At 35.7% G+C, this 21052-nt stretch overlaps 1 protein-coding gene across 1 annotated transcript in view; it reads right to left on the minus strand.

The window, feature by feature from the left end:
* The window catches only part of tmie (transmembrane inner ear), a 34067-nt gene extending 18457 nt beyond the window's left edge, over nt 1–15610 (minus strand). Inside the window, exon 1 of the mRNA XM_049481937.1 lies at nt 14004–15610. Within this exon, the coding sequence (XP_049337894.1) occupies nt 14004–14132 (129 nt within the window). The 5' untranslated portion in view covers nt 14133–15610. The remainder of the gene's footprint in view (nt 1–14003) is intronic.
* Nucleotides 15611–21052: the final 5442 nt, after the last annotated feature.

Raw genomic sequence — 21052 nt, forward strand, 5'->3', positions numbered from 1 at the left:
AAACATTGAGGAAAGAACCAAACCAGGTATTGATATAAGAACTATAAATAATACTAAAATTATAAGAAGATTAACTAAAAGAAGTTTGGTTCTAATAAATGTAGTGGTTAAAAACCACACTTTCTTTGCAAATATTATTTGTGTTTAATCTATTATATTGTATTGTTAATTTTTCATAGGGGAGTGAAATATGGTTATTTTATTGTACTGAATTTTGGAGTATTGTATGTCAGAATCGTGAAGCTGGCTAAAATGTTACTGTGCAATAATAAAAAATGAACCATTCAACAACAGATAAGTCACTGCTGAAGCCTGCTCTCCACTGTGATCATGACATTTATACAATTACAGTGAGTGGTACTGAGCTGTCTAGCAATATCTGAATATCTTCTTTCTGCATTAGCGATAGCTCTTTGGGATTAGCCTAATAGCATTAGCCAGGGAGCCATTTATTGGCAATAAAGATTTGTGCTTCTGCAGGCCAGCAGGCATGTTTACAGCAGATGTAGCGATAGTTAAATGATTTCTTCTCATTTGTCAGCCCATCATTACAGGTTATGACTTTCATCACTCTTATCTTTCTGACGGTTGAGTCATTTCTTTCATCTCATCACCAGTGCAGTACGACCTGCTGAGAGGTGCTGTGGTTTTAAAGACCTTCAGGTTAAAAATTAGGTCAAGAAAAGGTTGATTAAAGGTTGAGAAAAGATTGAGGAAAGGTTGAGGAAAGGTTGGGGAAAGACGGAGAAAAGGTTGAGTAAAGATTAAGGAAAGATTGAGGAAAGATTGAGGAAAGGTTGAGGAAAGATTAAGGAAAAGTTGAAGAAATATTAAGGAAAGGTTAAGGAAAGTTTAAGGAAAGACTAAGGAAAGATAAAGGAAAGGTTGAGGATAGATTAAGGAAAGGATGAGGAAAGGATGAGCAAAGGTTGAGAAAAGATTGAAGAAAGTTTGAGGAAAGATTAGGTAAAGATTGAAGAAAGATTGAGGAAAAGGTTTAGGAAAGATTGAGGAAAGATTGAGGAAAGGTTGAGGAAAGTTTGAGGAAAGGTTGAGGAAAGGTTGAGGAAAGAATGAAGAAAGATTAAGGAAAGGTTAAGGAAAGTTTGAGGAAAGATTGAGGAAAGGTTAAGGAAAGATTGAGGAAAGATTAAGGAAAAGTTGAAGAAATATTAAGGAAAGGTTAAGGAAAGTTTAAGGAAAGACTAAGGAAAGATAAAGGAAAGGTTGAGGATAGATTAAGGAAAGGTTGAGGAAAGGTTGAGGAAAGATTGAAGTAAGTTTGAGGAAAGATTAGGTAAAGATTGAAGAAAGATTGAGGAAAAGGTTTAGGAAAGATTGAGGAAAGATTGAAGAAAGATTTAGGAAAGGTTGAGGAAAGATTGAGGAAAGATTGAAAAAAAGGTGAAGGAAAGATTGAGGAAAGATTAAGGAAAGATTGAGGAAAGGTTAAGGAAAAATTGAGGAAAGATTAAGGAAAGATTGAGGAAAGATTAAGGAAAGATTGAGGAAAGATTGGGGAAAGATTGGGGAAAGATTGGGGAAAGGTTAATGAAAGATTAAGAAAAGATTGAGGAAAGATTAAGGAAAGATTGAGGAAAGATTAAATAAAGTTTGAGGAAAGATTGTGGAAAGATTAATGAAAGGTTGAGGAAATGTTGAGGAAAGGCTGAGGAAAGACTGAGGACAGAGTAAGGAAAGGATGAGGAAAGGTTGAGGAAAGATTAAGGAATGATTGAGGAAAAATTAAGGAAAGGTTGAGGAAAATTTGAGGAAAGATTGAGGAAAGGTTGAGGTTCAGAACGTGTGAAAGAACCATTTGCATCAGTATCTGGAGCATCAGTGTGAGGCAGGCTGATTGATTGTTGGTGTTTACGGGGAATGGGACGGTGTGAGGACCACACCACACCACACACTCGCGTTTGACAGAAAGCAGATTAATATTGACGTAAACGTCTCAGTCTAAAAACACAGACTGTAGAGCCCATTCAATACCAGCTCAGGATTTATCACCTCCAGCACACACTAAAAAAAATCCTCCAGCTTTAGAGGGGTTTAGGTTCGAGTGACTGGACAGGACTGGCCACCATGTAATTGGACGGGTTCTGTTGTTTATGCAGATTAGTGTTTGTTGTTTATGCAGTGAACCAGTCAAAAGTCTGGACACATCTTAAAATAAGTGGCTTTTCATTATTTTAAAATGTGATGCGTTGTAGATGAACACTAATATGACAACTAATTGACTTCTCTTTGTTTTAAACATGTTTTATCCATGCTTTATTTTTATTTTAATCTTTTATTTCCATTTTTGTTGTTACATGTTTGTTTCCCTTTGTATTTTCTAATCTGTAAATCACTTAGAATGACCATTGTGTATGAAAGGTGCCATATAAATTAACTTGCACCTCTTGTTTAGATAATCAGTTTTACACATCTTCTGTTGGATTTTCTCAGTCAGCTTTATGAGGTAGAGTCACCTGGAATTCAGGCTTTCAGTTAACAGCTGTGCTGAACTCATCAAGAGTTAATTACTTGAATTTCTTGTCTCTTAATAAAGTGTTTGAGAGCATCAGTTAAAGTAAAGTAGTGAAGAGGTAGAGTTACAGGTATACAGTGAATAGTGAATATTTGAGTATATGTTCGAATCCAGGTTATGAGAAAAAACAAATACTCAACTAAATAAATAAAAAAATACTATAAAGAAAAAATAAAGTTCAGTCAATATGAAAAGAAGAATTTCAAGAATGTGAAAGTATCCTCGAGAGTAGTCACTGAAAAAAACATCAAAAACGATATAATGATGAAACTGGCACTCATTAGGACCAATAATGAAAATACTCTGAGGTGTGTACAAACTTTTAACTGATACTGTACATCATTTTATACACTGAACCACTGCCACATGATTTTCTGGTTATATCCCTAGTGAAAAAAAGAAGATTAAAGTATATTAAGCATTATTACACTATAGTGCACTAAAGTGTTCTTGTAGCCACATTATTATTATTAATCAGTATATTTAAAGAGTGCTAAAATAACTTTAATTACAGTATATAAATAGTATAAAAGTCTTACTTAAATTGTTCTTAAAGTGTACTGAACTGTACTAAAATGGAGCTATTTTAAATATACGTTTAAAAGTAACATTTAAACATTTAAACTACTTCATATATGTAACCATATATTATAAATATGCTTACAGTAAAATAATTATAATTCATTAAATAATGTTTATTACTGTATCACTATTATTATTTATTATACATCAGGTATATTAGAAATGTACTAAGAATTGATGTTAAATATATGTGATCTATTTACATATCTATTAGACTAATATGTTGGTCATAAAAAATATTTTAAGATACAGTACTTTACTTAATTTTTAAATTAGTAGTAGTAATTTAATTTAAACTTTCTAAAAAGTTACATGATACATTGGTCTTTAAGTGGACCACTGTAACAGTTGTTTTTAACGCGCTTAAAATGCTAAAAATATATACAAAAGTATATTTAGAAAATAAGTATTTTAGAAGTATATTAAATTGCACTAAACTAAAAGTGTACTTCATAGTACTTTATTATATTATTATAATATATATATATTGTTTTTTTTTGTTTATTTAAAATTGTTTTATAATAGTTTATAATATTTTAAAATAGTTTATTTATTTAAAATACACTATATGTATTGTACTTTTTAAAAAGTATGATCGAAGTTGACTTTCAATTATTTGATGAAAGCATAATATTAATGTATGTTTCATATATTTTAAGTAAGTAGATTAATCTTTTACTATATTTACAGCATACTTAGAAGTTTCTCAAGTCCCGTTAAGGGTAACACTTTATTAGGCTTCGTTCTGTGTTATTAAGTGTTATTGGTGCTTAATTAGGGGTCTGTGATTGATTAAATATTTATTCAGTTCTTTTTAGTGTCTAATTAGTGATAAACAGAATCTCACTTTAGAATATGGTGCACATCTTGGTCTAATAGTGACTTATATTATTAACCCCTTATTAACTCTTAATAAACTCCAGCACAGCCATAACCTTCCCAAACTCACACAGATCAAACTGCTGCCAATTATAATAACACTAATAACATGTAGAATTAGCTAATAGTTAATGCTTAATAATTTAATCTGTTTAACAGGGTGCTAACATAACTGTTTATTGTGCGCTATAACAACTAATACAGCCCTTATTAATCATTTACACATAACAGACCCCTATTTAAGCACCAAAAACACTTATAACACAGAATAAAGCCTAATAAGTAGTCAATAAATCGTTTACAAATGCCTAAATAAGGATTTATAAGCAAATAATAAAACATTAATAAGCGCCTAACTTGTGTTCCTTGAATAAATAAAGTGTTACCATATTGAGTGTATTATCTCTATGTAGTAATATATAAAGATATATATCAGTGTTTTTCCAGTCTGCTGTAGAGTCCTCTGCTCTGGAGGAATAAGATAAATCCCACTGCAGAACAGAGGAGGAAGAAAAGAAAGAGAAAAAAGGAGGAAATGGTCAAAGAAGGGTTTTAAAAAGCGCACTGAGGACCAGGAGTCACACCAGGAGACGCAGATCAGAGAGAAATGAGCTAAATTCTCCTCGTCTCTGCAGCTCTCAGAGGAATCTGCTGCTCAGCTCTGTCCTGCTGTGAGGGAAACACCAGAGAACACACACACACACACACCTGAACACACACACACACCTGAACACACACACACACACACCGCAGAGTTCACACATCTCCACTTTCAGCCACAGGCTCATTATTATTCCCTCCACAGCTCCGCCCCTCCCTCCCTCCTGCGACGCCTACAGGTGGGTTCTGGCCGGCAGGTCGGCTGCTGTAGCATCCATGTGGGTCAGCATATCATTAGGATAAGAAGAGGATACAGACAGGGTGCGAATTATGGTGGCTATTGGCTTGATGGATTTTACCACCACGCAAACCATGCAATTGCTTGGGGCCCCCTGCTGGCCAAAAGGTTGACAAAAAAAAAACGAAAAAAAGAAAAAAGAAAGAAAATTAAGGAAAGGATGTCCAGCAGGAAAGAGCCGATCTCCGGGGCTGTTTGCACGGCGTCAGCGCGGGGGAACTAGCCGATCTCCGGGTTTTTGTGAGATCTTCTGTGACCTCTTGGATGAGTTGTTGCTGCACTCTTGGGGTAGCCATTCCTGGGAAGGTTCACCACTGTTCTACGTTTTTGAGACTCTATTCCAAGTCCTAAAACTTTAGCAATGGCTTTATAACTTTTTTTTCCAGACTAATAGATCAAAGTTTCTTTCTTCTGTACTGACATTTGTCCCTACATTTTTTTGGGGATATTGGCATGATGTCTAACTTTTAAGTACCTTTGAGTATCGTTTCGTCTACGTCTTTTTGTCAGGCAGGTCCTATTTAAGTGATTTCTTGATTGAAAACATTAATTAGCTCTTTAGAGAAATTGAACTCAGGTGAGATAAAACAGTTAAACTGTTTTAACTGAAGGGGAAACACTTTTTTTCACAGGATCATGTAGGTTTGGATTTTTTTTTTCTCTCTTCATGATAAAAACCTTTATTTAAAAACTGTTTTTTTTTGTGTGTTTACTTGTGTTGTCTTTGTCTAATATTTAAATTTGTTAGATAATCTGAAACATTTAAGAGAGAAAAACATGCAAAAGATGAAGAAATCTTGAAGGCAAGCCCCTTTTTTTACACCACTGTATTTTTTTATTTTCTTATTTATTTTTTGGCTGTTTTTAGCCGTATCCATTCAACCTACAGCAGAGATACATCAACAGCTCAGCCATCATTTTAATTGCAGCTAAGATCATTAGCCATTAGCATGGTTTACATTGAGTATACAGAAAAAATCAGTTATGTAAGCGTGTGTAAACACTTCACATCAGATTATTTTCCGCTCATCAACAGACTGAACTGCTTTTTCCACCAAAAAACATTTCCTTTATATCTACTGAGCTCCTAATCTAACTCAGCTAGCTTATCACATGCTAACCTTCCCCCTCAGCTCAGCAGCTCTGAGTTATATTGGACATAATGGTATATATTTATGTACACACATCATCACCTGCAGCTCCCCTGAAGAGGTTCAATAAAAAAACGCCCCCAATTCAGGTCTAAAAATACAGCGCATCCCGGTAGCACAGCTATTAAGTGAAGTTAGTGCTTCCCGCGTGACCCCCCGCTGAACAGACTCGTGCCGGATGAATTTATCACACCTGTGCTTCCCTCCAGTTTACAGTGGGAGCGCAGGGAGACAGCATGAGCAACATCTGTTACCACCATCAATACGTGCACCAGAAATCACCTCATTTCTCCAGCGTCCTCCACAATTACCACCACCCTAAACCCGCCCACACCACAGGACACTTCCTAAACGATACTGAAGCATTCAGAGTCTGAGAAACCCCACAAATAATCAGATTCTAACTAAAAAATCTCAACACTGCAGGATCTGCCCTGAATGATGAGGCTCTACAGCACACACACTTTTACACCATAAACACACACACCAACAAGAACCCCAAACACACCAAACACCTCGATAACTGATACACAGTATACACACTAAGAAAAGTAAGTACAGATTTGTACTTAAAAGAGTACAAAGCTTGTCGCTGGGGCTGTACCTTATATTGAGGTGCAAAAAAGTACCTTTCAGTGAAAGTCCTTTTTTGTACCCATGGTTTTTGTTCCAGTAAAGATTATAAAGATTATAAACATTATCATCAACTGAATATGGCTCAAAAACTTGATGATTGGCTTTCAAATAAAATGTGCAATTAAAGTATATATAGTTTATTAGTGCAGTGATACAGAATACTGAATGTACCCTTTGTCTGCAGGTTAAATGGTACAAATCTGTACTTATTGCTGTTAGAAATTACTTAGTACTTCAGAGGGAACAAATCTGACCCTGTAAAGACCAATATTGTACCATTGAGGGTAAATTATGAGGAGTGTACCTTTGAGTACAAAAAAAGTACTCATATCGTACCTCTGTTTTTAGAGTGTAGATACTCGTATGATTTTAGATTTAAAAGTAGTTATTATGTTAATATAGGCTATTAAACAACTAATCAGAATTCAATAAAATAAATAAAAATGTAAATTCCACTTCTAAACCTGCATTTGTTAAAATGAATAAAATAGGGTGTGGCATTAGTGGAAATGCCTGGGAGAAATAAACCTTTTTTTCTTGTAGATCAAAGGTTATCAAATACTGTATTAATCTCCAAAAAAGAAATTCTTGTTTTATTTTAACAGCAGTACAGTAAAAAAGAATATGCATTACTACAATTATCTATAGTAATTTACAGGTTTATGTTTGAGTAAAATGAACAGTATTGTTTTATTCTATAAACTACAGACAACATTTCTCCCAAATTACAAATAAAAATATTCTCATTTAGAGCATTTATTTACAGAAAATGAGAAATGACTGAAATAACAAAAAAGATGCAGAGCTTTCAGACCTCAAATAATGCAAAGAAAACAAGTTCATATTCATAAAGTTTTAAGAGTTCAGAAATAATCAATATTTAGTGGAATAACCCTGGTTGGTTTTTAATCACAGTTTTTTTCATGCATCTTGGCATCATGTTCTCCTCCTCCACCAGTCTTACACACTGCTTTTGGATAACTTTATGCTGCTTTACTCCTGGTGCAAAAATTCAAGCAGTTCAGTTTGGTGGTTTGATGGCTTGTGATCATCCATCTTCCTCTTGATTATATTCCAGAGGTTTTTAATTTGGTAAAATCAAAGAAACTCATTTCTAATTGGTCTCTTATTTTTTTCTAGAGCTGTATATATTTTTTATATACATCGTTTTATGAGGTAGAGACACCTGGAATTCAGGCTTTCAGTTAACAGCTGTGCTGAACTCATCAAGAGTTAATTACTTGAATTTCTTGTCTCTTAATAAAGTGTTTGAGAGCATCAGTTAAAGTAAAGTAGTGAAGAGGTAGAGTTACAGGTATACAGTGAATAGCTCAAACACAAAGTTTAATTTAAAGTATATTGCTTAAAATTACATTTCACGAAAATACAGAGAAAGTATATTTAATATGTATTTTCATAAAGTATATTAAATTTAGATTAATGACAACCGAATAAACAGGGTGGATACAGCAGATGGAGCTCTTTCCTGTCATCACTCCTGGGGTGATGTGGATCAGCACAAGGCTGCGTCTGTGAGCTGATGTATCAGAACCGAGTCGCTGCGCTTTCCTCCGAGTGTTAGCGCTGTGATGCTACTCGGCAATGCTACAGCATCAGCAGCAGATCAAAAAGAGGCAGAGTCTGATATCTGACTTCACATGTGTCGGAGGAGGCGTGTGCAAGTCTTCACCTTCCTGCTGTTGGGGCATCACTAGTGATAGGGGGAGTCCTAATGAGTGGGTTGGGTAATTGGCCGTGTAATTGGGGAGTAAATGGAGTTAGATATTATAAAAAAATATTAAAATAAATCACTCTACACTCTTGTGCTCATCTCCGCAGCAGTAATACAGCTCTGCAGTCAGACTCCAGAACTCACGCTGTTTAATATAAACCTGAGACACAAACAGCAATCTGCTAAATCTGCCCCTGAATGCTGCATCACATCAGACGTGTCACTGGATGAATTTTAATCAAATCTGTATTGAGCGTGATTAACACCATCAGACCCACTGAATACTGATGAGTTTATATCAAACTCTCCCAGCAGCTGATTAATCACCTTCCCTTCATTTACCAAAACAACTCAATACGTAAATAATAGCATTAAACACGCCCAACTCAAACGACCAGCCAATTAAATCATTCATAATCTGTATTTAATCAGAGGTAATATCTGTACTATATATAAGCATGGACCCTGTGTTTCCATTCACTACTGTTCTATAGAAATTAAGCTAAATTCTTCGCCTGACTTATCCCTGTTTACTCATTTTGAAGCCCCGCCCCCTTCTCCCAGACCAAGCCTTACGGCACTAGCACTGTGTCCACTAGCACTTTTTTCTTCAACGCATGTCACCGTGCCGATGTTGTGGCGAATTCAGCACCCCGCCAGAAAAAGCACCCTCTCTCTGTCACATCCTGGTCTCGTCTCGTGTCTCTGTGTCTTCCCCACGTGACCTGTGCTCCCCTGTGTCTCCTGTCTCAGTACTTTTCCACCTGTGTCTCATTTGTAGCTCCGCCCCTTCCCCAGGTGTTTCTAATTTTAGTGTTTCCTGTTACTATAAATAGCCCTCCTCTGCCACCTTGTCCTCTGTCGGTCTTTGCACCTTCCCCTGTCGTTTTGTCTCTCAGCGTTTCTCTGTGTTTCATTGCCTCTGTTCCTCACGCCTTAGTCTCTGTGTTTATCTCTAGTTTTATGTTTCTAGTTTCCTGTTTATTTCCGTCTCCCTAAGCTCCTTATATATATCCCTGCTTTGTGTTTATTGTCTAGATTAGTTACTTGTTATTTATTTTTTAAATCATTCATTTTTCCCTTACCTGCATTTGTGTCCGCCTCCTCATCTCCCTGCCTGGGTCACTTCCTGACACTCTCGGGAGGGTCTTTTTTAGGAAAATGAAAATACCCAAGATGCATTTCTCTATCTCTGACTATGCTGACTCCTAATAAATAATTAAAAATAATCATGTCACCTGCATCCTCTCCCATAAGGAGGTGCTTTTCCTGGAGGGGGTGCTGAATTCAGCAGCATAGCAGTGCCAAAATCTGCACCCCCGCCATGAAAAGCACCCCCTCTTCTTACAATATTAAAGCAGAATGAGGGTTATTAACTGATTTCTGGGGGTAAAACGATATACATAAATAATATGGTCTTTTTAGCACAGAAAAGTATCTCCATTCATTACTTTGTAGTCTATAGGTAGAAGTATATTTGTAGATACTAGAATTTAATAAAATACTTCTGTAGAAGTTGAAAAAGAATCAACTGAATCAAGTAAAAGTGTTTTAAAAAAGTACTGGCTTTAAATCTATTTAAAGTATAAAAGTAAAAGTAGTGTAAGGAGAAAAAACTAAAAAAGCCATTAAGAACAAAAGCTTAGGCCACGCCCCCCTCCCCAAAACACAATTTTTCTAAAAGCCATTTAACTATAATGTTAAAATATTTAAATGTTTATGTTGATAATATAATTTGGGATTTTGCACTCGGCTGTTCCCTAGAGAGTTTCAGCTGCATATGTGCTTATATATGAAAATGAATGTATTTTACATACAGAACATAAAAATTATATAAAAATATTAGAGGTGCTTAGTTGGACTGGAGTTTGTCTGTAGTATAAACCAATAGGGAGTGGGAATGGTATATATGATCTCTACATCCAATCTCAATCAGATTCACTCTATCTGGATGGAGAGATTTATCTGGATAGGCGTTTTATTGAACGATGAGAAGCCGGAATTAAAATTTTATTTTATTTTATTCAAATATAAGGAGTAGAAAGTTCAGATAATTGTGTTAAAATGTAAAAATAAGAAGAATTACTCCAGTAGAGACAAAATAAAATAAGTCTGACTTCAGAAAGGTCTGTTTTTTTTGGAGATGAACCCCTCGTTCTGTTATCAGATTCATCTCTGGAACAGAACAGATATTAGTAGACAGCGAGAGCTTCAGGCTCAGATCTGACCCACTTCATTTATCTGTGTACCTTGAAGTAATGAGGCCGGAAAACAAACAGATCAGCTCACTAAAGCCAATCAGCCACTGTATAAATCAGCCTGCTGTCGCTAACCGCTATAGCGCCGTCCGCTCACTCAGCGCTAATGCTAATATTTACCCTCCTCACATTACTGCCTACAGCTCAAATTAACACCCTCATTTACATATCACCACTCTAAACACTGGCTTAGTTTATTATAATATTAAAATGTTAAACATAATATAACCAGTGCAGTTACAGTTACATTACATTTACATTTATGGTATTTAGCAGACGCCCTTATCCAGAGCGACTTACAACAGTGCTTCAAAGTTACTTAAGTTATCCAAAGCTAGTTTGTAGACTAGGATCAAGAGATACATAGAGCTTAATCATGTTAAGAACCCTAGGAACCTTTTTTTATTTTTTATTTATTATTAGTTTAGGAACTCTTTGAAAAGATGTGTCTTCAGTCGACGTTTGAAGACCGTGAGTGACTCTGCTGTTCTGACATCCAGTGGAAGTTCATTCCACCACCTTGGTGCAGCACAGAGAAGAGTCTGGATGTCTGTTTTCTGTGTGTTTTGAGTGATGGAGGTTCGAGCCGAGCCGTACTGGAAGCTCTAAGAGCTCTTGGTGCAGATCTGGCTTTGACCATCAGCGCCATCAGGTATGAAGGTGCTGGTCCGTTTTTTGCCTTGTAGGCCAGCGTCAGGGTTTTGAATCGGATGCGGGCGGCAACAGGAAGCCAGTGGAGGGAACGCAGCAAAGGAGTCACATGACTGAACTTCGGAAGATTGAAGACGAGTCGTGCTGCCGCGTTCTTTACAGTTATAGTTACTGTAAAGGATGAATGAATTGTAGGGTTTCAGTCACATTATTTGTTGCTTTGTTTGCCATATTTGGACCCTAATTTCTGGTCTTCTCAATGGTCAATAATTAAGAAGAAAAACTATAAAAAGTAAAAAAAAAAAAATCATTATCATGACTAATAACTAAAATCATCTGATTTAGGTATCACTAGCCACATCCCAGCCAGTTTAGCTTAGTCTAGTTTAGCCTAGATTAGCTTAGCTTAGCTTGGTCGCTCTTAAATCAAATCTAATTTATACATACTGTAGTATATAGTGCATTTTACAACTGATGTTGTCACAAAGCAGCTTTACAGAAACGTGATCACAGGACAGAGAATCTAAGGTCTAATAGGTTACACTTTCTATGAATGTCATCTTTATTAGACGCTATAACCACATTCATAACATATTATAATGCATTCATAAGACATTATAAACATGGCTATAAATATTTATAAAAATGCATAACCCATTATGACCATGTTTATTAAGCATTATGACCTGTGATCATAATACATTATAACTGTGCTTATAATATATATGCTAAAATAGTATCTCTCTATCATTAATAATCTAGTCCTACAATAAATGTCTGGCACTTTACTTAGAGCGCACAAAGACCTGTTATAATGCATTATAATTGACTATAAATAATATTATATTCAAGACAAGAATAATTTATGAGTTGTTAAAAATATATTTATAGGATTATTGAGGGTGTGTTTATAAGTTGGAAGCTTTTTAAGTCATGATACAGTCTGAGTTTTTTGCTATTGATGTATAACATGTTATAAACACAGCTATTAATGCATTATAATCACAGTTCATGATGCATAATAAACATGGCTATAATGAGTTATAAATTATTATAAATATGTATAGCCATGTTTATAATGCCTTATGAATGCATCATAATGTGTTATGAGTATGTTTATAGATTCTTATAAAGATGACATTCATAGAAAGTGTTACCATCTAATATATTCAGGTGTATAGCAACACTAGTTGCTCTTAGTGCCCATTCCATCTGTAGAGAAATTCTACTTTTTTTTTCACATACTACAGTATATATAGTTTATTTATTAAAATGGGGTATCATGTGGGCATTAGCTTAGCTTCCTTAGCTTCCAAAGCTTAGCTTCCATATGGCACACTGCAAAGCACACAGCCTCAAAAACACGAGGGCATCTGAGAATAAAAACTGTAATCTTGATGAAAACTGGACTTTGACATGTAATTAGGCTTTCTACTGTAGGACGGAGTGCACATTTTTCAGATAGGTAGCTAAGCTATGCTAAGCTAACAAGCTAACAAGGGAAACTGCTCAAATGAACACCCTCATTTATATATCACCACTCTAAACACTGGCTTAGTTTATTTTAATTATAAAATATTAAAAATCAAACCAGTGCAACTACAGTCACAGTTATGGTTACACAGTTAAGGATAAATTTAAGGGTTTCAGTCACATTATTTTTTTTTTTGTTTGTTTTATTTGCCATATTTTTCTCAGGGGGACGTCTTTGAAAAATATTTTACACTTCTACTCAGTGATAAAACTCCTGCATCCGGACTGCAATTGAAAAAACAGGAGGATCAGTGAGTTTTTAGGCTTTCTCGGTCACATGACATCAGTAGGCGTTCAGTAGCTCCTCCATTTCCACTCACTGTTGTGTTTAACATGGATCTCCGTGGAAACATGCGGCTAAAGTGTAACGGTGCGCGGCAGTGGACAAATATCTATTTTATTAAACACGAGGGGACAAAATTACCAGAATTACCACTGGTGGTCCTCGACGAACTATGGATGATCACAAGCCATCAAACGAAACTGAACTGCTTGAATTTTTTTTCTGCACCAGGAGTAAAGAAGCATAAAGTTATCCAAAAGCAGTGTGTAAAACTGGTGGAGGAGAACATGATGCCAAGATGCATGAAATTAAAACTGTGATTAAAAACCAGGGTTATTCCACCAAATATTGATTATTTCTGAACTCTTAAAACTTTATGAATATGAACTTGTTTTCTTTGCATTATTTGAGGTCTGAAAGCTCTGCATCTTTTTTTGTTGTTTCAGTCATTTCTCATTTTCTGTAAATAAATGCTCTAAATGAGAATATTTTTATTTGGAATTTGGGAGAAATGTTGTCTGTAGTTTATAGAATAAAACAACAATGTTCATTTTACTCAAACATAAACCTATAAATAGCAAAATTAGAGAAACTGATTCAGAAACTGATGTGAAGTTACTGCAGAGCACCTGGTAAATTCTGCTAGATGTCTCTAGACCCTTCGATTAACCGAACACTGCCATAGTGGTTCATAACTCAGCCAGGCTGGTGTCTGAACGTGTGAGATCTCTGTACATTACAGGCTTTTTCTCTGCTGTTCCGCAGCGTGTCGGTCGTGCCGTAGCGGCGCTGTAATTTACGGCTGTAATAAAGTGGAATAAGCGCGGTGCTGCCGGAGATCAGCTACAGAAACAGTGATCTTACCGCCGGGTCGGGGACCTGCGCCGCCGCGTTGAAGAAGTACTGAGACACCAGAACCGCCCCGGCACTGACCAGCAGCGGCACCAGCGCCGGCGGAGGATGGGTAGGCCGATCAGACGCCATTCTTTTCATCTCTCTCTCTTTTGCTCCTCCTTCTCTCCGTCTCTCTCTCTCTCTCTCCGGTGGGCAGGACCACGGTGATAGGACCGGCTGATTGATGGTCAGACAGACCGAAGCTGCCAAACCCCCTCCTCTCCTCACTCGCCTCTTCTCCTCTACCTCTTCTCTGTCTCACTCTCCTCTCTTCTCCTTTACTCTGTCTATACCTCACTCCCCTCTTTCATGTGTACTTTTCTTCTTTTTTACCTTTGAACTCCTCTACCTCATCTGTAACTAATTTCTCACTTGTTCCTCACTCTTCTCCTCATTTTTATCTCAATCTCCTCTTGTCTCCTTAACTTTGTGTCTCCACAGTTTACCTCTTTTTTACTCCTTTACCTTTACCTCATCTATTTCCTCTCCTCTATTTCCTTTCTTCTCCTCTACCTTGTCTCTCTTTTGTTTTCTCTCTTCTGTTTCCTTCCTTCTCCTCTACCTCGTCTCTCTTCTGTCTCCCTTCTTCTTCTCTATCTGGTCTCTCCTCTGTTTCCTCTCTTCTGTCCTTTCTGTCCTTTCTTCTTTTCTACATAGTCTCTCTTCTTTCTCCTTTCTTCTCCTCTACCTCGTCTCTCCTCTATTTCCTCTGCTCTGTATCTTTTCTTCTCCTCTACCTTGTCTCTTTTCTTTCTCCTTTCTTCTCCTCTACCTTGCCTCTTTTCTTTCTCCTTTCTTCTCCTCTACCTCGTCTCTTTTTTCTCCCTTCTTCTTCTCCTCTACCTCGCCTCTTTTCTTTCTCTTTTGTTCTCCTCTACCTCGTCTCTCTTCTGCTTTCCTTTCTTCTCCTTAACCTTGTCTCTTTTCTTTCTCCTTTCTACTCTTCTACCTTCTCTCTTTTCTTTCTCCTTTCTTCTCCTCTAATTCGTCTATTTTTTTCTCCTTTCTTCTTCTCTATCTCGTCTCTTTTTTCTTCTTTCTTCTCCTCTACCTCGTCTCTCTTCTGCTTCCTTTTTTCTCTTCTACCTCATCTCTTTCCTGTTTCCTTTCTTCTGTTTCCTTTCTTCTACTCTACCTCATCTCTCTTCTATTTTCTTTTCTCTGTTTCCTTTCTTCTCCTCTACCTCGTCTCTCTTCTATTTCCTTTTCTCTGTTTCCTTTCTTCTCCTTTACCTCATCTCTCTTCTGTTTCCTTTCTTCTCCTCTCTTCTTTTTTTACCTTTCTACTCTATCTTGTCTGTACATCATTTCTCTCTTGTTTCTTCCTCTCTCTCTCCTCTTCTTTACCTCTTTACCTCCTCTCTACCTCACTGCTTTCTTCTGTTTCCATTTTATCCTCTACCTTGCCTCAACCCGACACTTCTCTTCTCGTTTCTCTTTCTTTTCCTCTACCTCGTCTTTATCTCACTCCTTTTTTCAGTTTTTTTCTATGTTCAGCTCTCTCTCTCTCTCTCCTCTCTTCTGTAATCCCTCTCTTCTCCTCCTCACTCCTCCGGCTGAACCCTTTCGGACGCTGCTTCTCCTCCACAGCGTTTGCTGGCCGGCTCGGCCTCCGGGTGAAGGATCATTAATTCATTAAGGGCTCTGGTGTGGGTTACAGGCTGGGCCAGTAGGAAGTGTGGGGGTGTAGTAGTGGGTGGGGGCTGGGTGGGGGTGGAACAGCTGGTTGGTGGGGTGGTTCAGGCGGTACGGAGCTTCATCAGGTACTAAAACTACAGAAGCGAACAGCGGTTTAATTAGACCACCTATCTCCATTCAGTCCAATAGAGCAGAGTCAGCACACACTGTACAGAATATATTAAACACACTGATATAAATACATTATCTGTGGGCTGTAGAACATTGATTTAACCTGGTTTGAACCAGTTTAACCCTCCTGTTATGTTCATTTATCAGGAACAGCAATGGTTTTCCTGGGTCAGTTTGAACCGGTGCACGTTTAATTATCCAAAAAATGTCTAAAACCCCAAAAAATCCTAAAAAGCAGTGTGAATATATCATTACTAACTCCATTACTAATTATTCTATCAATATTTAGTGAAGATATGTTTCTTACCTCTAACAGGTAATGCTTCAATTAGGATAATTCACTCTATTTTCATAAAAAAAATGCATGTTCAAACTTTTTTTAATGTTTCACTACTTTATTACTTTTGAAAGATCAACATATATATTTGTTATTTTTGCCATTTTGTTTTAGTTGTATTTTTTGCAAATATGTGAGATGAACCATTTTTATATTATAAGTTGAATAAACTAATTAAGTATGAAGTATAAAGTTTTATACTAAAAAAAAAATACTTTTAGCTATTTTTCATAGATCTTCAAACTTTAAAACGGGTAAATTTGACCCAGAACAGAACAGGAGGGTTAACTCACATCTACTTTAGTGGAAACATAAATAAATAGAAATGCCATACATTTTATAGGAATAAACTATAACATTATAAAGACTTCTATTGAGATAGATGCATGAAAGTAATGATATAAAGATTTTTTGAGAATTTACAAAAACATTTCAGGAACTCACAGTTACAGTTTAAAAACCTTTACACATAGGAGGACTATTGAATTACAGTCCATTCCACAAATATATAGATTAGTTAAAAATGTCAGGTTCTTCCTCATAAAGCTGAATAAAAGAATGTCAAGGTAGCTGCATCAAAGCTTAAGCTGCTATTTTGTCTAAAATATAACAAATATTACTTTATTCCATTTGTATTCCTTTATAGATATCTTCAGTTTTTATATTTTATATATATTTTATCAATGGCTTTATTACTGCAGTTCTTCCTTCCTCTTAGAACAGGGTTAGAAGGGTTAGGGGTAAAATCCTTCCACTAAAAATGGGAAAACCCTTCAAGCACCTGATACGTCATCATAAATTTTAGTAACCTATAGCTGCTGCTGCTGGTTAACTAAATAATTTTAGGGTTTATTGTATGTCTTTAAAAAGGGGAGAGGTGGTGGAGAAATGAATTATTATTGTCCATTTCTTAATTCCTCTGTGATGGGGAGCTGAAATTAGCTTTGATTAGCTTTTATTTTACTTTATGTTTCCATTCCGCCTTAAATGCTGCAACTTCTGCTGTATGTTGCACCATTTAAGGTGGAATGGAAAGGTTAGCTAGCTAGCTAACTACTGAGACAAACTGCTAGTGATCTTTTCTATGCTTGTTATGAAGAAATCAACCATAAAACATTGAAACTAGACATTAAACTATGGTAAAATAGTGCTAATCATCACTTTTGTGTTGCGCCATCTTACCAGTGATTCTCATTACCCTTTGTTTAAAGTGAGCCTCTGAAAAATCGCCTTATTTATTCCCCTAATCTACCCCTCCAGCCTAACGAGAATCAGGGTAGGGCCAAGGAGTGAAATGGGATTAGGCCTAATTCTCAGTCCTTAATCATGTTAATCTGAGCTAAAGGCTAAAGCTGCTGTTTCCATGTGGGTCAGCCAGACGTGACTCTTTATTTGAAGGTGTAGGAAACAGTACTCACCGCTCTCTGACTTCTGTATCTGTAATTTCTCTAAAGAAAAGAAAAGAACTTCTACTTTTAATAGTTTTAACAGAGTTCTCTCTGTTTCTGTGTCTTTTTTTCTAGTAAATATGATCAAAAGTATAAATGTGCTGCTGCTATTTATGTTTTTTACGATATAAAACTCCTCCAAAATGTCTTCTTTGCTCTCCTTTTACTTCAATAACAGACTCTATTCTTCTGCTAAGCCTTACAGTAGATTTTGGAAGATTGCTGTGAGGATTTGATGGCATTAGTGAGGTCAGGTAATGATTATTGATAATTAGTTATTGATCTGCACTCTGAATTAGTCAGCTCCTCTGTTTTTTTACACATTTAAAGCTCCTGTAATATTAGCAGTGCTTTAATGTAGCACTTACACAAGTAATGCACTATACTGTAGCTGAACTCACTTATCACACAATGTGAATCTGGCAGTTGCATTAGAATTTTATAAAAAGAATGGACCAATAGAAATGCTTTTAACTGACGTGATATAACCACTGCTGGATACAGTCTATAATGTAATTTAGCTCAAAAACATTTTTAATCATATTATAATTGATAGCATATGATCTGTTCATACAGGATATGTTAAATGAAGCTTTATAACAGTGTAATTAAACGTTTATACATGTGTTATTACACTGTTATGACAGGATCATTAAAATAATATGGTTATTAATATGCATCGCAAAAAAAAAAAAATCAGCTGTGGAATACAAGAACAAGGATGACCACTGACCAAATTTTTGTTCCAAGCACTACATTTTTTTTAATAATATTGTAAAATAATTGAAGAGGAGAAGAACTATGGACAAATTGGACTTTTGTCTGGCATTTTACTGGCATTTATAAGTGTAAAGTTTTAATTTTTATTACTTGATGTATGTAATATTGTATGTTTTTGTAATTCGTAATTGTAAGAACATTTTTCTCTAAATAAAGTTTATTAAAAAAAAATGAAATGAAGCCTGTTTTTTTCACGTTGCTGATCTGCTGTTCAGATGAATGGTGTGTATAAATATAAATATTGTGGTTTCAGCCTGTTATTGGTCTACATGTTGAGTCGGGTGATAAATAAGGTTTTGATTGGATGAAAGCCGGGTTATATTTATCAGTATAGCAGTTTTTTCCAGTCACTGTGACGTAGCGGAGTTAGCGCTGCTGCTGCTGCTGCTGCTGCTGCTGCTGCTGATGTATTGTTTTACCTCTTTCAGCACAAGCCTCTCAGATAAACTCATTTACCATGCAGCCATGCAATGAAACCTGACCACTCAGGGTGTGTGTGTGTGTGTGTGTGTGTGTGTGTGTGTGTGTGTGTGTGTGTGTGTGTGTGTGTGTATTTCAGTCATTGTGAGCTCCTGTTTGATCACTATATGAGCATTGTGAATGTGGGGACCTGGGTTAGTTGAATAACTTTAATTTTCCATGTGGGTCAGCCAGACGTCTTCCTGTGTTTCTGTTTCTGCCTTTTTCTAGTAATTATGATGAAAAGTGGTGAATGTGGTGTGTTGTTATTTATTTATTTATTTATTTTTACAATATAAAACTCCTCCAAAATGTCTTGTTTTTTTTTTTTCTTCACTTCAATAAAATACTTTATTATTCTGCCAAGCCTTACACTCAATTTAAGAAGATTGCTGTGAGGATATGATGGCATTAGTGAGGTTGATAATGATAAAAGATGATTAGTGTTACGCCCTCGCTATGTTTTCCTGTGTTTTCCCCGTTTCCTAGTGTGTTTCTCTTGTACTTTTCCATCACGTGTGTGTAATTTGTAGCTCCGCCCCTCGTTACCTGTCTCCCCAGGTGTTCATTGTTTCATGTTTAGTATAAATAGTACCTGTTAGTCTACGTTTGCTGTCGGTCTTTGCACCTTCCCCTGTTGTTTTGTCACGTCACGTTATTGCTTTCTCTACGTTTCTTATTTACTGGCTCTTGTTTATTGTCTTTCACGTTATTTCTAGTCACGTTTATTTTCTGTTCGTTTCTTTGTTTATTTTGTATATATTTTCGTATTTATCCTTTGTATATATATCCCTAGCCTTGTTTGTACTTATCTGTTTAGCTTAGCTCTGTGTTGGTTTTCCCTGTTTGTTTATGTATATATATTTATTCGTTATTCCCCTGTTTGTTTATTTGTTTATTCGTTATTCATTAAAGTCTGACTTACCCGCATTTAAATCCGCCTCCCGTCTCCTCCCAGCGTTACATAAAGACCGACCGCAAACGTAGACTAACAGGTACTATTTATACTAAACATGAAACAATGAACACCTGGGGAAACAGGTAACGAGGGGCGGAGCTACAAATTAGACACACGTGACGGAAAAGTACAAGAGAAACACACTAGGAAACGGGGAAAACACAGGAAAACATAGGGAGGGCGTAACAATTAGTTATTGATCTAATTTATCCCAGACGTAATAGCTGAAGCTTCTGAACTCTGAATTAGTAAAACAATATAATTAATAGTTAATTAATAATAATATATTAACAGATGTATGTACTTTCTTACATTATTATTATGATCTTATCAAATGTGTGAAATTAATCATGTACACTCAGGGTGTGTGTGTGTGTGTGTGTGTGTGTATTTCAGTCATTGTGAGCTCCTGTCTGATCACTATATGAACATTGTGAGTGTGGGGACCTGAGTTGGTTGAATAACTAATTTTCCCTAGTGAAAAATAAATAAATTAAAGTATACTAAGCATGATTATGCTATAGTGCACTAAAGTAAAGACAAAATACTTTACGAAACAATGAAAATGGGTCAATGTCAATGTGAAAAGAAGATTTTCAAGAACTTTGAAAGTATCTTCAAGTGTAGTCACTGAAAATAAAAAACATCAAAAACGGTATAATGATGAAACTGGCACTCATTAGGACCAATAATGAAAATACTTTAGATTTAGAAGTATACTAAGCATTATTATGCTATAGTGCACTAAAGTGTTCTTGTAGCCACATTATTATTAATCAGTATATTTAAAGAGTGATAAAATGGAACAACTTTCTTTTTGTACTTATTATAATTTAATTGTAGCATAAAAATAGAACAAAAGTCTTATTTAAACTGTGCTAACTGTACTAAAATGAAATTATTTAAAATATACTTAATAAGTAAACATTTAAACTACTTCATGTATGTAACCCCATAACATATTTTAAATATGCTCACAGTAAAATTATAATACATTTAATTCTTAGAGTATTACAGCTGTATCACTATTTATTATACACCAGGTATATTAGAGTACATGTACTAAGAATTGATGTTAAATATATGTGATCTATTTACATTAGAGCACAAATATACTTCTTGTTTCTGTTTTTTGTAAGTAGCTCACTTCTAATATACTTCATTGGACATAAAAATACCACAAATTTACTTTAATTTTATTAAATTAGTCATAGTAATTAAATATATT

Source organism: Astyanax mexicanus, chromosome 8 (genome assembly GCF_023375975.1).
Source record: "Astyanax mexicanus isolate ESR-SI-001 chromosome 8, AstMex3_surface, whole genome shotgun sequence".
Lineage (NCBI taxonomy): Eukaryota > Metazoa > Chordata > Actinopteri > Characiformes > Acestrorhamphidae > Astyanax > Astyanax mexicanus.